We start from the raw sequence: 17,295 nt of genomic DNA, 5'->3' as shown, positions 1-17,295 counted from the left end.
CAGTGGGAGAGTAGACCTGCAGTTATACGTAGACATTTGAGAAGGTTATAACCAGCACTACTCTGGTTACACCGTTGAATGAAAAGCCAAACACACAGAAAAAGCTTTTGTTTTTAGAAACACATGTGTATCTCCTCCAGGTGGCGCCCATGGACCCGATGGCGATGAAGCGCTCTCAGCTCTACGGGATGAGCAACAACCCGTACTCCCAGCAGCAGGGGGCGCCGTACTCCGGCCAGCCCTACGGCTCGCCCTCCGCCCACAGATACCCGATGGGAATGCCCGGCAGAGGGCAGATGGGGATGGGAGGGATGCAGTACCATCAGCAACAGGTAGGAGGCGCTCTGTCCACCGCGTTACACACAACCTCATGAGGCCTCTTCTTCGTTGGTGTTTGTGTCTCATGATGCTGCGTCCTTTGTGCTGTCTGTCATCAGTTGTTGTAGTTTGTGTATTCTGAGCGCCGCCACCTCGTCACCGTGGACAACAGAGCTATTGACGTTGTCATTGCGACGTGGCTGCCGCGGGCCGGGCCGGGCCGGGCCGGGCCGAGCCGGGCCGGGTCAGGCTGTGTTCTGCTGCAGACTGGGCTGAGGCTATTTCTAGCCTCCAGGCTGCTGGTTTGGGTTTGCTGATGACTGACGCTGCCTCTGATGCGTCACAAACAAAAAGATGAAACAGGTTTTCTGCAGCGTTGGCTGGAATCCGACCGCAGGGACTTTAGATTGAACCCAACGTGCCGGGTCTGAATCCAGGACTGGATCTTTGTTTTAACCGACCTCACAGTATTTCCTTGGATGAGGGCAGGATTGATTTCAGGTGGTGTTGGGAGACTTCATCTCCCGCCGCTCGTAGATAACTCCCATCAGTTTTCTTCCCCGGAGGTTTTTTTTAGTCCTTGGATTGTCTGATGTCGCCTCGCTCCCCGAAGCCTCTGCAGAGTAACAGTGACATGATTACATCATTACAGGTTGACAGAGATTTTCCTTTTGTTCAGCCGGAGGGAACTTGTGTCAGTGTTGTCATCTCTGCTCGCTGAGACTCGATGAAGACACGGAGGCAGAGGGAGGAGATGTAATGACTTGTGTGTGAGCGAGGCCCCAGGTGGCCCCGGGACTCGTCCTTTATTAACTCTCTGGTTCCACATGAAATTGGACCCGTCAGCTTCCCCCTCTGTGCTCGCAGGCTGATTCTGGTTTCAGGAGGTTTTTTCTATCCGACTGCTTAAAAATGTTAAAACAGGCTGTAGGTGTTGGACTGTGCTGTCATTCCAGCTGATAAACACATAAATCTAGTTATGTTTTGTCATTTCTTCATTCCTTTGGGCAGAAAACTGTTTCGTTTTTACTGACCAGGTTTTTTTAATCATGAACAAAATGGTTGATTCTTCTGCAGTTAAATAAAAGACATTTAAATGAGAGATCACAGGTACGATGTGAACGAACCGACATGTCGGCCGAGCTCGAGATTAAAAGTCCAACATGTTAAGAATTCTTCATTAAAACATCTAAAAACGACTCGACCTTTGTTCTACATGATGTTGAGTTGTGTTCTCACAATATCCCAAATATTTCCAACAATGTTCAAACCGAAGTTCACTGAAGGTCGTCTGTCAGTAACAGGAGAGAGGAGTCAGTGAGCGAGACGGCTGCGATCACGTCACGTGACTCCAGAAAAACAAACATGGACCAGAACCATGAGCGACAGAAACAGTGCAGAGGTCAGAGGTCAGAGGTCAGAGGTCCCTCACTGTATTGTTGAGCTGTGGGTTTGTTGCACTCAGACAACTTGTTGAACTCTCAGGAGGTTTTCAAAAGTACCAGCGTACCTGTGGACTCACCTGAGCCTGCCAGACCTTCAGGCAGACCGTCCCACAGGTTTTTGGGTTGAGATGTACAAACATATCCAGAGTTTTTCTGCAGCCTCAGATGAGATTATTGAATGTTTGACCTCCTGAGAGGCCCAGGATACGTGTACACACTTAAATTCGCTCTGATTCACACCTGTACTTAGGGCTGTGATCAGATCCCTCAGGGTGGATGGTACCAGGTGTGATCAGATCCCTCAGGGTGGATGGTACCAGGTGTGATCAGAACACTCAGGGTGGATGGTACCAGGTGTGATCAGAACACTCAGGGTGGATGGTACCAGGTGTGATCAGATCACTCAGGGTGGATGGTACCAGGTGTGATCGGATCCCTCAGGGTGGATGGTACCAGGTGTGATCGGATCCCTCAGGGTGGATGGTACCAGGTGTGATCAGATCCCTCAGGGTGGATGGTACCAGGTGTGATCAGCCTCTCTGTTTTACTGGATCTACTGCTCATATCAAAGCTCTACATTAATGTTCAGGTGCACAGAGCCGCTGGGGTGCGTTCCAACACTTCCTCCTCAGAGCGTTCTCCTCGTCTCCTCGGGAATAAAATGCCACAAAATGCAATAAGACGTAACCTCGCTGCAATCTGAGAAAGCTGCAGCTCTGAGCTGCTGCTGCATTGACTGCCTTGCTCAAGAGCACCTCCTGCACATACTCACACACTGACTGCTGTCTAATGGGCGGCACCAGGCAACAGTAACGGCGCTGTGACATCAGTGTGATGATGTAAGCAGGTGTCAGCCATGATGTGTGCAGTCAGTGTGGATCATCAGTGAACCAGGCCACAAACTACAGCTGATCAGCTGATCAGTAACAACCTCACTATGACTTGGTGACCTTCTGTTGGAGAGGAACCAGCAGTGTTTCTCTGCTGCGCTCCTGTTTCAGGTCGCTGTTGAATGAAAATAAATGAGTAGCTCCTCCCACTGTCACTGTCACCTGGCCACGTCTCTTCGTCCTCGTCACTCAGTCGGCTGCTGTCTCTTGTGTCCTCAGATGGGTTCTCAGTACAGTCAGCAGCAGCAGAGCGTGGGTGGTTACTGTCAGCCGGGCCAGCCGCCGTACTTCAGCCCCCCGCAGCAGCAGCCCGCCGCCCCGAGCCAGCCGCCGTACATGCAGCCCCGCCCACTGCCGCAACAGGTAGGTGTGATCGAGAGCCTCACTGAACACAGACACCTGGTGGATTCATTCTGATCGACGCTGATACATTGTGGACAGTCTTTTTATTAAAACATTTATTATAAGGCCGCTGATGATTGAAACAGTGAGTGAGTCTCTGATCTGTACTGATCTGTCGCTGAGATTTTCTGCACCAGAATGAAACAGGCGGGTGTTTCTGGGGGGAGACGTCTCAGTCGAAGCCTCCAGAGAGTTTAAAGTTTCTGCTGGTGAAGCCGTCAGCTTTTCTTGCATCATCACGAAGCCCCCGAGGCTTCAGCAGGGTCGACACCTCTCTGACGGTGCTGCGAAAAATGTCTTCACGAAATACATTTTGTCCCCGAACATCCTCTTAAAACAAGAAATAAAGTCTGCCACCGGGTCGACTTTATCACTCTGCTTTTATGTAGAGAGATTAAATTGAATTCAATTATTTGAGGGCAGAAGCTCCAGAGAACAAAATAACTACGTTGAGAATAGTTTTTTATTTTAAAAGGAAGATTGAGTTTCTGATGTAACCTCCGAGTAACCAGCAGAATTCAGAGATTATTTTCCTTCAGTATTAACTGGATGAACTTTACAACGTGGCCTCAGCTGTGACTTCAACTTCACTTTTATTGATACGGCATCAAGTGTTTTACAGCAAAAACAAGAAGCGATGGAGGAAAAATCTGTTCACATTATGATTCATAATCCTTCACTGATTGCTACGTGGACGTTGTTGGTAAAGTTGACAGAACGACATGTTTCAGACATACATGGACGAGGATGAACTGTACTACATATTTCTATCGTCTCAGCCCGTAACAAGCACCCGTCTCCCCCTGAAATTGATACTGAACTCACGTCTGTGCAGGAAACCTGCAGAGGTTTTTTAAAGTGTTCAGCTCTCAGGACGTCTGCAGCTTCTGACTGAATGTCTTTAGTTTCTCTCGTCCTGTTTGTTCTTTCAAACATCTGCTGTGTTTCACTGTTTCATCGTGTTCACTTTCAGCTGCTTCATGTTTAGTTACTGCTGCTGGAAACACAATGTTTCCTGTGATGCTGCTTCATAATAAAAGCTTTTAAATGACTCAATAACAGGGGGGCTTTTACTGTGAAGGAGTTACAGGAAATTAAACGTGTTTGTAGCTGAAATAGCGGAGCCACTTTGTTAGTGGGGATTCCCTGATAGGACTGTGGGGAACGAGACGAGCGTTCCCTTACGTCTCGACCTTGTAAACAAAATGATCTAACCACGAGGTGCATTACGAAACCGTTCTGGAGGTTTCAAACCTCTCACACTGTCCTCATCAGCAGACTGAGTGTGTGCTGATGAGGACCAGAACATCTACTCAAACTAAATTTGTTAACCGTCGTCGGTTCCAGTTAGAGTTAAATATCTCTGAGCGTTTGAACTTTGTGTCTCGACTCAGGAGGTCCCGCAGGAGGCGTACGGGGGGCGGGGCCAGTCTGCCGCTATGACTCCTGGGAAACCAAACCATGAGGAGTTGAGTCTGAGCCAACAGGAGAGGCCGTCCAGCCTGCCGGTAAGTCTGAGCGTCAGAGAACAAGTCAGTGCGCCATTTTGTTTATCTGACGTCCAAAAACGACATTCGAGGCAGAACTACGTTTGTCACACTTTCAAATAAAAATTCTCCCATTGTTTCACTTTCTTACAAAATGTGTGATTAGATTAAAAACCAATCAGAAATGATAACTGGATACTTAACGAGAAAATGCCCTCAGACCACCAGCACCAACGAACAAGTCCTCATCTCAACAACAATCTTCTTCAGGATCTCAGGGAACAAAAACACTCAGTTTGAGACTCGATACATCAGAAAATCCACCAAAGTGACGCCTCTCGTGTCTCATTGACAAGCTTGGTGATTCACGGAGGATGTGCTGACAGATCTCTTCGTGACCCATAAAATAACTGCTTCACATCACTGAAGGGATGAATGTAAAGTGACAGTCTGGACCAGAGCTCCTCAGAGCGACAGATGAGACAAAGAACGGTTTGGTTCCTCAGATCAAACTTTATTTAAGGTCCTGTTTGATTCATATAGGCCCATAAAAGTGGTGATATGTTTTGGGATGAAGCAACTGTGAGTTCCTGACTTCCTGCCCTGGTTCTGATCAGAACTGGTCAAATCCAACAGACAGAGCTCTGTTGTATGAAATGAGGAGCAGTTTGTTGTGTCAGGCTCAGCGGTGGTGATTCACAGCTCCCTGCTGTCTGTTGGTTCTCATTGTTCTGCACCGTTCTCGGCGTCGTTGTTGTCGATAATGGCGCCGTCCTCTTTTCTCTGGAGCTGAACCTGGCAGGTATCACGCTCTGAGCGCCTGACGCTTCCTGCTGGGTCGTCACTGTGTTGGCGGGACCTCACACTGAGACACACAACTGAAGTAACGACCTGTCCTCATGAACGCTGACTGAACTGTAATCTACATTTAAAAGACGTTCAGCTCTGCAAGAACAGATGGTTTCACTGAAAAATCCTTCCTGAGATTTTAAATCCTTAATATGAATAAATTCATCTGTACTGATTTTACCATTTAGTCTGATATGTTTGTAAAATATCACAAATATTTCTCACAAGTCAACATTCATTCTAGTTTTATTTTTATTATTATCTTTTAATCTGTTGATTATTTTCTCAAGTCATTGTTAAATTAAAACATTGAAAGATGATAGTGAAGCTGTCTCCATTAAACGACCCAGTTTCACTCAAATCACTGAATGAAGTTATGAAGTTGTTTTTGTACAGTCACAAGCTAAACTCTGCTCCGGAGACGTTCTGCTCTTATACATCCACAGCAGCGTCATAAAATAAAGAAAGCATTTATTGGACAAATAATTAATACACTCCCCTGAGTGCAGGATGAGTCATCAACATTTTTAATGATTTTTCAGGAAGTTACAAACTCAAAATTAAAAACAACTACATAATGACTTTTTTGACTCTGTTGGGCCTGAAATGAAGAAAAGATGAAACGTGTTACAGTCTAAGGTTTGTATGAGGAAAAGGTGGAAGAAGACAGAAATCTGTTGAAGAAGAAATTACACATTAAAAACAGTTTTTAAAGTCTTGTTTTTTTTTTTAAACCAATGTGAGAAAATCACAAGACGAAGATTTTGGATGTTTAAGTTTGAAGCTTTCGGCTTGAGCAAATAAACCAAATCAAATAAGATATGAGTGTCACTAGTGTGTATTAAACTTTCCTTGGTTAGATTTTTAATCGAAAGAGATTCTGAGAACTTTCACTGTAACTTGTAGGAACCTTCTAACCTGCTGCATTTATTAAAATATTAATGTAAAGAATTGAATCAAGTGGTTTCGGAGAGTCGTATTTTCGAGTCGATTTTAGCTCCTAATTATTAAAAATGCTGTTGTGGAAGAACAAAAGAGTAACGGCAGGTGAAGGCGGATGTAGTTCAACAAAGGGAAATAAGACAAAAATAGAAATTTTTTCTTTTTAAACAGCCTTTGTGGCCATTCGAGTGTCGAGATCGTGATTGTATCATGAAGTCCCTGTCCCTGTAAATGACGTCACAAGGTGGTACGAGACTCTTGACCGTTCTGGTACAAACATTCGACTGGTCGTGTGGCGGAGAGCCTTCAGAGGAAAAACTCGCCAAACTGAAAATCTTCCCACATTTAGTGCTCGGTGAACGTTAGTTTCAAAGCCTGTCATGCATCCAGAGGAAGAGGCATGTATTGAAAGACTGATCTCAGATTTTTTTATTAATCTGAATTTCACGACATTAGCATCAGTTAGAGATAACGGAGGTCCGATAACGGAGCCCTGGGGAACACCTTCTCCAGATTAGATCCACATTTCTCCGTCACGTTGGACTGCAGACGTTTCACTCAGTTGGAAAACTGTTTTAAAGCTGCTCAAAATCATTTCCAGACTGTGAACGCTGCTTGTTCTCTCCATCTGCCCACTGCTCCGGCTCTCCCTGTTCTCCTTTAATTATTTCTCTTTTTCATCTCTCGTCTCCGCCTCTCTCTCTTTCTTTCCTCCGTCTCTTCATCATCCCTTTTAAATTCCTCCTCTCCCTCTTGGTCTTGTTTCTCATTTCTCTCTCTCTCTCTCTCTGTTGGCCTCCTTCTCTCTCTCTTCCTCTCTTCCTCTCTCTCTCTTCGGAGCCTCCTTTTGAAGCCAGGGGTGCTGATGCAGTTGCCATGGCGACAGGCGGAGGGGAGACGGCTCTGTTGCAGGAAGAAAAAAAAAAAATCAGCTGCACCCGAAGGCCTCATAGACTCTTTAATAAGTTGACTTCATGATAGTCAGACCTCTTTTTTATTTCCTCCTGTTCAAACAGTCGACTGAGACTTAAATCTGATTTATTTAAATCTCTCATTGTCTCTTCTTAATGAGATGAAACTTAAACCTCACAGTGAAGCAGTGCTGCTGTTTGGAAACACAGCGGACATTTCATCCTAATTTTAATGTTACTGAAATAAAAATAAATTTAAAAAAACAAATTTAAACGTGAGTGATTTTCAAGTCAAATCAAGACTGAAGCAATACAATACAAAAAATCTGATCTGTGAGTTAAACTTAAACTCTTGTGTTATCTTGAGGATTGGATGGACCTAGTATTTTATTTTTATTTGTAAAGACGTGCGAGGACCACAAATCATCTTCACTGCCGAACGACTCTGTCTTGTCTCATATTGTGAATTTCGCAGTGAATAGCTTTATTGACGCATCAGACGCAGTGTGCAAGGTTTCAGTTTTATACCAGATGACGAATAGAAAAACGCATCCCCCATAAAACAAAACAGACTTGGTGTGCAGAGGCCTGAACGATGACGTCAGTGCTGAAAACAAAAGTTTCCATTAAAAATGTAATTGTGAATTCGTTTAAGCGTGAGGAGGAGATTTTTTCGTGATAAATGCAACAGTGAAAGTGATCCTCCGCCGTGTTTCACACAAACACAGACAAAACGTAACAAAACTGTTTTAACTTTGTGTCTTCAAAACACAGAAAGCAGTTTGACTTCGGCTGCAGCAGCCGACTTTCTTCATAAAATCTCTTTTTAAATCAGTGAAGACATTTTTCCTCCATCATTCAGTTCGTCGAACCTCCTCAGAGGAATTAAAAATGGCCGCTGCAGATGATCGGGAGGATGGAGGAGAAAATAGATGGAAAAAGAAGGAAGTCAACGAAGAGCATAGGAAGAGAGAAGAAGGAGGTGAGGGTTGAAGAGAGGGAGGAAGAGGAAGTAGAGGAAGAGGAAGAGAAGGAGGACAGAGGAGACAAGACGAGAGAGGGAGCATGAGAGGAGGAGGTGAAGGAAGAAGGAGAGGAGGAAGAGAGAGACAGAATGAATCATGCAACTCCCATCCAGTCGAGCCAAGAGACACATTTAAATCACAAAACAGAGGAAGAGAAGAAGAGAGGGTGATAGAGGGAGAGGAGGAGAGAAGGAGGTGAACAGGCTGGTTACAAGAGGAGGAGGAAAACAAGGACACAGAAAGGAGGAGAGGAAATAAAGACAACGTGGAGGAGAAAGACAGAAATGGGGAGAGAAACAGGAGAAAGGACGAGAGAAGTGGTAAATGAGGACAAAGATAGGAGGCGAGGGAAGAGAAAGCAGGAAGGAGGAGGTGGAGGAGTAGGAAAGGAGGAGAGAATGAGGTGTACAGGCTGATTAACAGAGCAGAGGCAATAAAGACAAAGAAAGGAGGAGAAAGAACGGAGGAGGTGAAAGGAGAAGGCAAAGGTGAGAGGAAAGAGGAGAAAGAGGGGAGGAGAGGAACTGAGGGAGATGTGGAGAAGGAAGGGAAGAGAAGAGGTACATGAGGACAAAGAAAGGAGGTGAGATAAGGAACAGAGGAGGTGATGAGGAGTAGGAAAGGAGAAGAGGATGAAAGAAGAAAGGCAGGAGGGAGGAGATGAAGGGCTGTAAGTCGGTAAGCAGAGAAGTTCAGGGAGGTGAGGAGGAGGAGGAGGAGATGAAGGAAAAGATGCAAGGAAACGAGAGGAGGATGAAAAGTGAAGGAAGATGAAGTATGAGGTAATGAGAGGAAACGAAGAGGAGGCCAGAAGGAGGAAGAAGAGGGGAGGGAAGAGGAAGTTGAGCAGAGGAGGAGAAAGAGGAGAAGACGAAGAGGAGTAGAGGAAGGTCGAGTGAGGCTCGAGACACACACTCTCTCACTCTTTATAATTAGAACACACACCAGGAGTGTGTGTGTGTGTGTGTGTGTGTGTGTGTGTGTGTGTGTGTGTGTGTGTGTGTGTGTGTGTGTGTGTGTGAGAGATGCAGCGCAGCAGCTGATTGGCTGAGCTGTTGGCAAGGGGGGGAGGGAGGATGGGTTGCTGCGCTGGGATTGGCTGGCTCGAGGCCCAGGGGCAGATGGGAGATTTCAGCGCAGTGCTCCTCTTCTTCTTTGACTCTCCTCCTTCTTCTTCTTCTCTCATCTTCATCTCTTCCCTCTCCTCTTTTGTCTTTTTCCTTCTCCGTCATCTTTTCTCTTTTCTCCTCCCACGTTCTTTCTTTCCGTACCTTTCTGTTCCCGTCATCTTCTTCCTCTCTGCTTTCCGTTTCCTCTTCTTTTTCCTCCTCTCAGTGTCTCTGTCCTCCTCCGATGGCTTTTCTTATTCTTTCTTCTCCTCTCTGCTTTCTTTCTCTTCTTTCCTATCTCACCTCTCCTGTCTTTCTTTCCCTTCGCTCCTCTTGTCTCTACTTTTTGCGTCTTACCAACAACCAGTTGTGAACACTATTACTAAATCACTCCCCAGGAAGAGCGCTAGGCTTTGGAGTCAGTTTTCATGTGTAATAACGTCGCTGAAATGGTGGAAACATTTTCTTGAGCATCACAACTCCCATAAAATATGAAATGACTCTTTTGCCGATCAGAATTTGGTCCAATAAAAGTCTTGAGCCGCAAGATTAAATAATTTAATCTCTATTCGAGTTATGCATGTGCTCGTCGGCAGAAGTCAACACACGTCACTGCATCGACCTGTTACCCTCCTCACACTGGACCAGACCCCTGTAACATCTGGCTTTTGTCTTCGATGTGAATGTGCACAATCGGCATGTGAAAGCCGGATGAAAGTGCTAATTTTCCAGCCTCGACGCGAAGGGCCGCATTCCATCTCGTTATGTCGGCGCTGAGTTTAAAAGAGAGACTGAAGTGAGACATTTAAAACAGAACCAGCGTTACATCGTCAGTACCGGATCCTTGCCAGCCTCTCAACAGAGATGAGGGAGAAGTGAGATGTCTCACTCCTTTGCAGCTCCAGAGTCTCCTGGAAAATGTTTACCAGTTTTGTCTGTGACTGAATCCAACGCATGTTTATGTCCAACACACCCTCACAGGATCCCCGACTGGATTACAACATTGGTCCCAAACATGAATTAACAACGATGTAAAAGAGAAAACAGAATCGACACAGATCTGAAATCTGTTTTCTCTGGTTGTCTCTGTTAGCTGCTCTTTGTCTCTGTGAGCTGCTGATGTTTCTCTGCACCAAACTCAACACTGAGTCACCGAGTCGATGCTCTCTGAGATTCACTCTGACGCAGGTTCAAGATCTGCTTTTTCTTCTTTGTTCTGTTGGTTTTGGTCGAACTGTTAAAGATCTAATATGAAATATTTCTGCGTTAAAAAATGTCCAAAAATGACTCAACCTTTGTTCTACATGTTGTTGAGTTGTGTACTTGCATTATCCCAAATGTTTCCAACAATGTTCAAACCAGAGAAATCCACAAGTTTACTAAAGTAATGATGAGTTTTTATTTAAGTTACCGGAGAGAGGAAGGAAGTCAGACAAGAAGACGATACACAACGTGAAGAAAACTCTAAAACATCATCGTCTGCGTCGCAAAGATAGATTTACATCAGCAGTGGTGGTTGTTTAATGATGTGTTTGAATGAAGGATCATTTGTGTTTATTCGCCTCAAACAGAGTTAACCTCTGAGTGAAGTCAGCACTCAGCAGGGACTCTGGTTCTGGTTCTGGTTCTCTCTCCTCTCTGTAACGTTGTGTTCATGAAGTAAAGTCCATTTCCCCTCCAGCTCCAGTCAGCAGTCAACATCACAGAGCAGAAACACCCGACAGTGGAGGTCACCTCCAGATCACTGCTGCAGTCAGTCAGTTGAACCAGACGAGGCGTTTATGAGCCGTCACTGAACTTCAGCCGCTGATGACATCATAATAATAATAATAATAATAATAATAATAATAATGATAATAATACATAGGTTTTATATAGCGCTTTTCAGGGTACCCAAAGACGCTTTACAAATACAAATCAAACAGACAATACATACATACACATACAGGGACTCAAACAAAGGTAAACAGCAATACAAAAAAAAAAAAAAGTGTCGGTTCATGTGGTTTTATTGATCGACTCATCAGAAGCAAAATGTTTGTAGAAATAGTTTCGATCCAAAACAAGATGTTGAGATTCAGAACTTGATGAAGTGACATCGTCTGTCTGTGTTTCAGGATTTGTCCGGCTCCATCGATGACTTGCCCACCGGCACCGAAGCAGCGGTGAGTTCGGGGGCGTCGGGCTCCGGCAGCGCTCAGGGCGACCAGGGGACCCCAGCCCGCTCCCCCTTCTCCCCCCATGTCTCACCTCGACTCCCCCCACCAGCTCGCGCCGGACCCTCTCCCTCTGCCTCACCATCCCCCGCTGGGTCCAGCAGCCAATCGCGATCTGGACCGATGTCTCCTGCCACCAGTGGACCAGGTAGGGTGATGATGTCATTTCCTGTCTGTACTCTGCATATGGAACAAGACACAAACACACTGTCTCCGTGCCCCCCCACAGGCTCTCAGCTGACCCCTCAGGTCTCTGGTCCTGGATCAGTTGGTCCTCTTCCCTCCCAGTCTGTCATGACTCAGGACAGAGGTACGACTCACTCATCTGTGGCAGACTGTTGTGGATTCATTCTTCTTTATCTCACTGTTGAACACATCTGACCATCATCATCATCGTCCTCGTCATCATCATCAGCTCAGTGTCTCTTTGATAAATGAGCTACAGGCCCTTCAGAGCTGCTCACCTTCAGGAACACTTTGGTTTTCTCTTGTTTCATTTCTGAGCTGCTGCCAGAACAAATCTGTCCGTCCCAGAATTTAAACCGTCTACAGTCGTACAAAATGTCACATTCAGTCAAAAGAAAGTCAGTCAGATTCATCTCCTGGGGAGAAAACCTCTGTACTGATTGATCGGTGGTGTGAGCACATAATGGCTGTTTGTACAGTTGTTTGATATTTCCTCTTTTGATAGAGCTAGGCTAGCAGTTTCCCCCTGCTTCCAGTCTTTGTGCTAAGCTAAGCTAAACACAGACTCCTTGCCTCACCTTCTCCTTCCTTGTTTCTGTTGTTTCTTCAGGTTTCTCTCCCTCCATGCAGCGTAGCACCCAGGGGCCTCAGTTTGGCCCCCAGCAGTCAGCACCGCCCATGTCCCCTCACTCGGTGTCGGGGGGGCCCATGCACCACGGCTCCTACCAGCAGGGCGGCTCATATGGCCAGTACGGCCCACCAGGTACACACTGCGACTTGAAGGGAAACACGTTGATAGAAGCAACAAAAGTAAAACTTTCAAACAGTTTTAATACATTTTTCTTCCTCACCCTCTTTAGGTAACTACCCCCGCCCCCCCCACTATGGAGGGGCCCCCAGTGCCAACTACAGCAGCCCTGGCCCGGGCCCTGGTTTAGCCAACAGCTTGGGGTTGAACGCCAGCAGTCCCATGCACGGTCAGGGACCATCCACCCCGGCAGGTCGAGGACCCGGGCCTGGCCCGGGGGGGCGGCCTTACCCTGCCGGAGGGAGCGCCATGGCCCCCACCTCCCCCGGCATGCCACAGCCTGCCGGGCAGGGTATGGGGCCTCCGGGGCCCAATGCCAGCCGCAAACTGCCCGAGATCGGCCCCAACGTCGGGCCAAGTGCCAACTCCTCATCGTCCTCGACATCTGCAGCAGCCGCCCAGGGCAGGTGAGTCCGGACAAAGAGAATCAGTTTAAATATTCGTGTTCAAGGAAAAGGACATGAACATGTCGGCGCTCGTTCTGTGAAAGACAACAACCTGTTGACTAAAGTATCAGAAAGCATTCTCCCAATCATCTTCAGTTTTTAGATGAATTTCCTTACTTTCCGTTGCTTCAGTCATTAAAGTGTTATTGTTCTTGAAGCAGTTTTAAGAACAGATTCAAAGATGAGGCCTGATCACTGACAGTGATCACATTCATTCATCACACTTTAAACTAAACATCCACTAAACCAACAGGTTGGAGCTCAGTTGTTAAATCCAGTCCTTCAGTATTTCATTTTCAAAATCTGTCATTTGAAGCAGCGACAACAACATTAGCTGTGTTTTTGACATTTATCTGTGCTAATACTGAAGATGAGGAGAGAGATGCTCGGCAGATCAGATCCAAAAAAGAAATAAATCCTCTCATTAGTTGGTTGCAGAGTTTTGTGTTTGACATTTTTTTAAATATTTGTTATTGTTTGAAGCTGCAGAAGAAAGTTGTCAGTTTTTGTTGCTTCTCCCTCGTCCCTCCCTCCCTCCAGGCCTCCCTTCGCTCGTTCCCCTGCCTACCACAACCAGTCCTGGCCCGGTGGTCGACCTGCCCTCTCTCCTACCCTTCAGCCCCCTCATCCTCCTCCTCCTCACCCTCCTCCTCCTCACCACTCCCAGCAGGAAACCTATGTTCAGCCCAAGCCCACCTTGCAGACCCCCCCTGAGCATTATGGGTAGGTTTGGTAGCAGAGCCCGACAGATACGCAAATATTTAACTTAAGTTCTGTTTTCTTTCCTGAAGTGGTTCTTCATTGGATTCAAGGAACTTAAAATATAAGGAAGGGTCATTACGTAACCGAATCTTGCTTTGGGGCCAGACAGTGGTGCCGGAAACACCAAAACCCAACAGATCTACGTCAGATGACTTCTGATGAAGAAATGCCTCCAGAAAATGAAAGAAGACATTCAGAGAGGAGTTTTCCACCAAATGATGAAGTTATATCTCTAAGCTATGTTGGGTCTTAGTGTGTTTCTCCATCATCTCCCATTGACTTCAATACAGCTGACGCCACAGTCTGGCCCAAAGTGAGATGCATTGACATAATGACCCTTCATTGGTTGGATTATAATCGTTATCAATCGGCAGGTTGCTTCTTAAAACACACGATTTTGAGAAACGAGAATTTGAAACTAAAAAATGCCACATGATGAAGGTGTGTGTATGTATGTGTCAGGCTCTGCTGCACACTGACAGGTTATGGGATGTTTTACTAACCGGACCACTTCCTGTCCTCTGACGAGTCCTGCATGGCTTCAGTGAGGCTGCTGCTGCTGTTAATGTGTCTTCATCCATAAATAAAACAACAGTTTTAATATCCACAGCTGCTGAAGCTTAATGACAAAAGATGAAGTGTGAAACATGTACATGATACATCAGTCGGGCTCTCAACACGAGAAAACAAAAAGCTAAGGTAGCATGCTGGAGAGGTGCTAAGCTAACCTGCCACTGAGCCTGAGAATACGAGAACAGATTATAAGAAATCCTTCAGTCTTTCTCTCCTTTTTCTCTTATGCTGCTGTGTTTCTCTCTCCAATAAGACCCGTGTCCACGTAGTGTTCCTCTCGGGCAGAAAAGCGCTGGCTGTGCACTCGGGAGCACTGAGAGAAAAAGCTGTGCATGAGGTTTACTATCTGTTTGTCTTTTATTTGACATTGGGACATCAGAGCGAGGAGGATGTGGGTGATGACATGAGACAAAAATATGGTGAATATTATCGGCAAGGCCAAGAAAAAGAAAAGGCGCCACGGAGCAGCCGAGCTAAAAAGGCAGAGCGTTCAGAGAAAAGATGCTGGACGCTGTGTCTTTTCTCTGGGCGTCAGCCTGCTGCCGTGGACGCCAGTGGTACTGGCTGGCAAAAACGCTATGTGGACACGTGTCCTAACTGCACGACTCCTGGAGACATACGCTTTATTCCTCATCTCCTTCCTCAGTGTAACCTCCTGCATGCGAGCTGCTGCCTCATCGGTTCGATCACATCTCATTGTAATAATTAAAGCCCTTTTTCTTCTGTGGTGTCCAGGCAGGGCAGCTATCTGGGCATGGCAACGATGGGAGGCATGGGCCCTGGAGGTCCTGGAGGTCCTGGAGGCCCTGCAGGTCACTACAGCCAGCAACCAGGCAGCAGCTCTGGGAGGATGACACCACAGGGACCCCCCTACAGCGCCCCGTCCTCAGGTAGGACCGTAGATCCCAGCGCCTGTTAGCATCAGGAGTATCTTTGGAACAGTTTCATTAATGACCTCGTGGTTTATCGTTCAGGCCCCATGATGATGCCAGCGGAGGTGATGGGAGCTCATCCAGATGCCAAGCAGAGGGTTGAGCTCAGTAAAGAGGGAGTCTGTCCTGCCACCGAACCAACCAAACCCAAGGTGCGTCCTTCGGCTTTTTTAACCAATCACAGAGGCTGTTTGCCTTGCAGATAACGGCAGCTCGCAGCATGCTCTAACACATGCATGTGTGCTGAGCCTAATGCAGGAATGCATCTTAACAGCAGTGATGCAGGTTTTTGAATGGCAGCAGTGCGTATTTGTGGAGCACTTTGGGTGCAGATTTATAATCCCTTCAGTGTGTTCTGGACCTCCTCCAGATTAGTCTCCTTTTAGGACATCATGGAGGCACCAAGATCAGATTCCTGAACCACCTCCCCTGCAGTGGTTCCCCTCTGAACTCATTTCATGAGCATCCATCTTGCCAGACTTCAAGCTATGAGCTTGTGGCTGAAACACAGTGGTTCAGCGTCCTATGAGGAACCACTCACAGATACAGTTGTGGTTCAGGGTGTGACACCTAGCAAGAGAAACGCCTGTTGGTTTGAAAACAAAAATGGCGGCTCCTCCAGAGGTTAGCGTAGCTGCTTTAGCATCAGTTGTATCAGAACAGGAGAGCTTATTTTGAGGAAGAGCAAAGAACAACGCTGAAGAAAACGTGTTTTTACTCTTCTCTCCACTGATTTCAGAACTAGATTGATTTACAAGCTGACTCTACTACAGTTGACCTGATTGGCTGAATTAACCTGTGATAGACGGGTGGTTCATCCAACCACCTGCCAAGTATTTCTTGAAAGTGCCGCCCTTTTCCAAACAGTTTCCACAGCGCTTCATGTAACAACAGCTTATCAGGTGTGACAACCAGCGAGGGAAGCGCCTGTTTGCTTGAAAACAACAATGGCAGGTCCTCCGCAGGTTAGCGTAGCCGCTGTAGCATCAGCTTTGTCAGAACTGGAGAGTATTTCTTCACTGAAAAGCTTCACTGAAAGCTTCTCTTGGTGGAAAAGATGTTTCTGTTCTTCTGTCAGTTTGATTTACCAGCTGGCTCCACCGGTGGCAGCGCCCTTCTACTGTTGATCTGATTGGTTGAAGTGAGTTAGACAGATGGTTCGGCCGATCGCCTGCCAAGGATTTTTTGAAAGTGTCGGCCCTTTTTCTAAACAGTGTCCACTGATGACTTCCCAGATGGTTCTGTGTAACTAACCAGGTGTGTCAGGTGAAGCCCAGACACCCCTCAAAGGAACTGATATTGATTTTGTGTTCCCACAGTTCCCAGACCTCCTGACGTCAGGTCAAGATTTGGATGTGGAAAACCTGTATAGTCATTGTGCAGTAGGATGCTTAGTGGCGGTGACATTTAAGTCATGTGACCGTGATGTCGTCTGTTTGTAGCCTAACATTGCGCTTCAAAAGTGGTGGTGTTTCTGTAATAATCCAATTTTAGGGAGGGATTCAGGGCGATGCTAACTTCAGGGTTAGCTACAAAAATACGTCATCACTGCAACGGCCTCACATTCCGATATTTCTTTTCTTTTTTATTTGTCAGAACATTTTATTGATTGCTGTCTGGATGTTGAGAGATTTTCTACAGATATATAAAAAAATCTTGAATACGGCCACAGATTGGATGATACAACTTAAAGGAGCAGTCTGTAGTTTAGGTGAAGAAATGTTAATGAGCAGAGACAGATCCTCATTGGCTGAAACAAACTAAATAAACAAACTCTCTTTGTTTTCATGACTGAATAAACAAACTGACCTTAAAGGACAACACACTTTATACTGTTTTACTGTGTTTATATGTGGCGGACCCTGCCACAGTGTTCTGGGACCTTATTTTCCTCAGCTTGTTTATTCACTGATGGAAACAGTTTGTATTTTTACTTCATTAATATTGTAAATATTAAAATTCAGTTTGAATTTCTTCTCCAGAACAACATGATT

General features: G+C 46.1%; 1 protein-coding gene across 5 annotated transcripts in view; it reads left to right on the top strand.

The window, feature by feature from the left end:
* The window catches only part of arid1b (AT-rich interactive domain 1B), a 39,733-nt gene that overhangs the window by 4,918 nt on the left and 17,520 nt on the right, over positions 1–17,295 (top strand). For 2 of the 5 annotated variants that reach the window (XM_084376732.1, XM_084376733.1), the window contains exons 2-11: positions 141–332; positions 2,873–3,016; positions 4,450–4,563; positions 11,496–11,742; positions 11,824–11,904; positions 12,391–12,543; positions 12,641–12,995; positions 13,575–13,757; positions 15,105–15,259; positions 15,344–15,453. In XM_084376732.1, coding sequence (XP_084232858.1) covers positions 141–332; positions 2,873–3,016; positions 4,450–4,563; positions 11,496–11,742; positions 11,824–11,904; positions 12,391–12,543; positions 12,641–12,995; positions 13,575–13,757; positions 15,105–15,259; positions 15,344–15,453 — 1,734 coding nt within the window. The remainder of the gene's footprint in view (positions 1–140; positions 333–2,872; positions 3,017–4,449; positions 4,564–11,495; positions 11,743–11,823; positions 11,905–12,390; positions 12,544–12,640; positions 12,996–13,574; positions 13,758–15,104; positions 15,260–15,343; positions 15,454–17,295) is intronic. The other 3 variants (XM_084376734.1, XM_084376735.1, XM_084376736.1) reach the window with 3 other exon arrangements.

The sequence above is a fragment of the Pagrus pagrus genome (assembly GCF_965226575.1).
Source record: "Pagrus pagrus genome assembly, chromosome: 16".
Taxonomy (NCBI): Eukaryota; Metazoa; Chordata; class Actinopteri; order Spariformes; family Sparidae; genus Pagrus; species Pagrus pagrus.
This window is presented reverse-complemented; position numbering and strand designations above follow the sequence as displayed.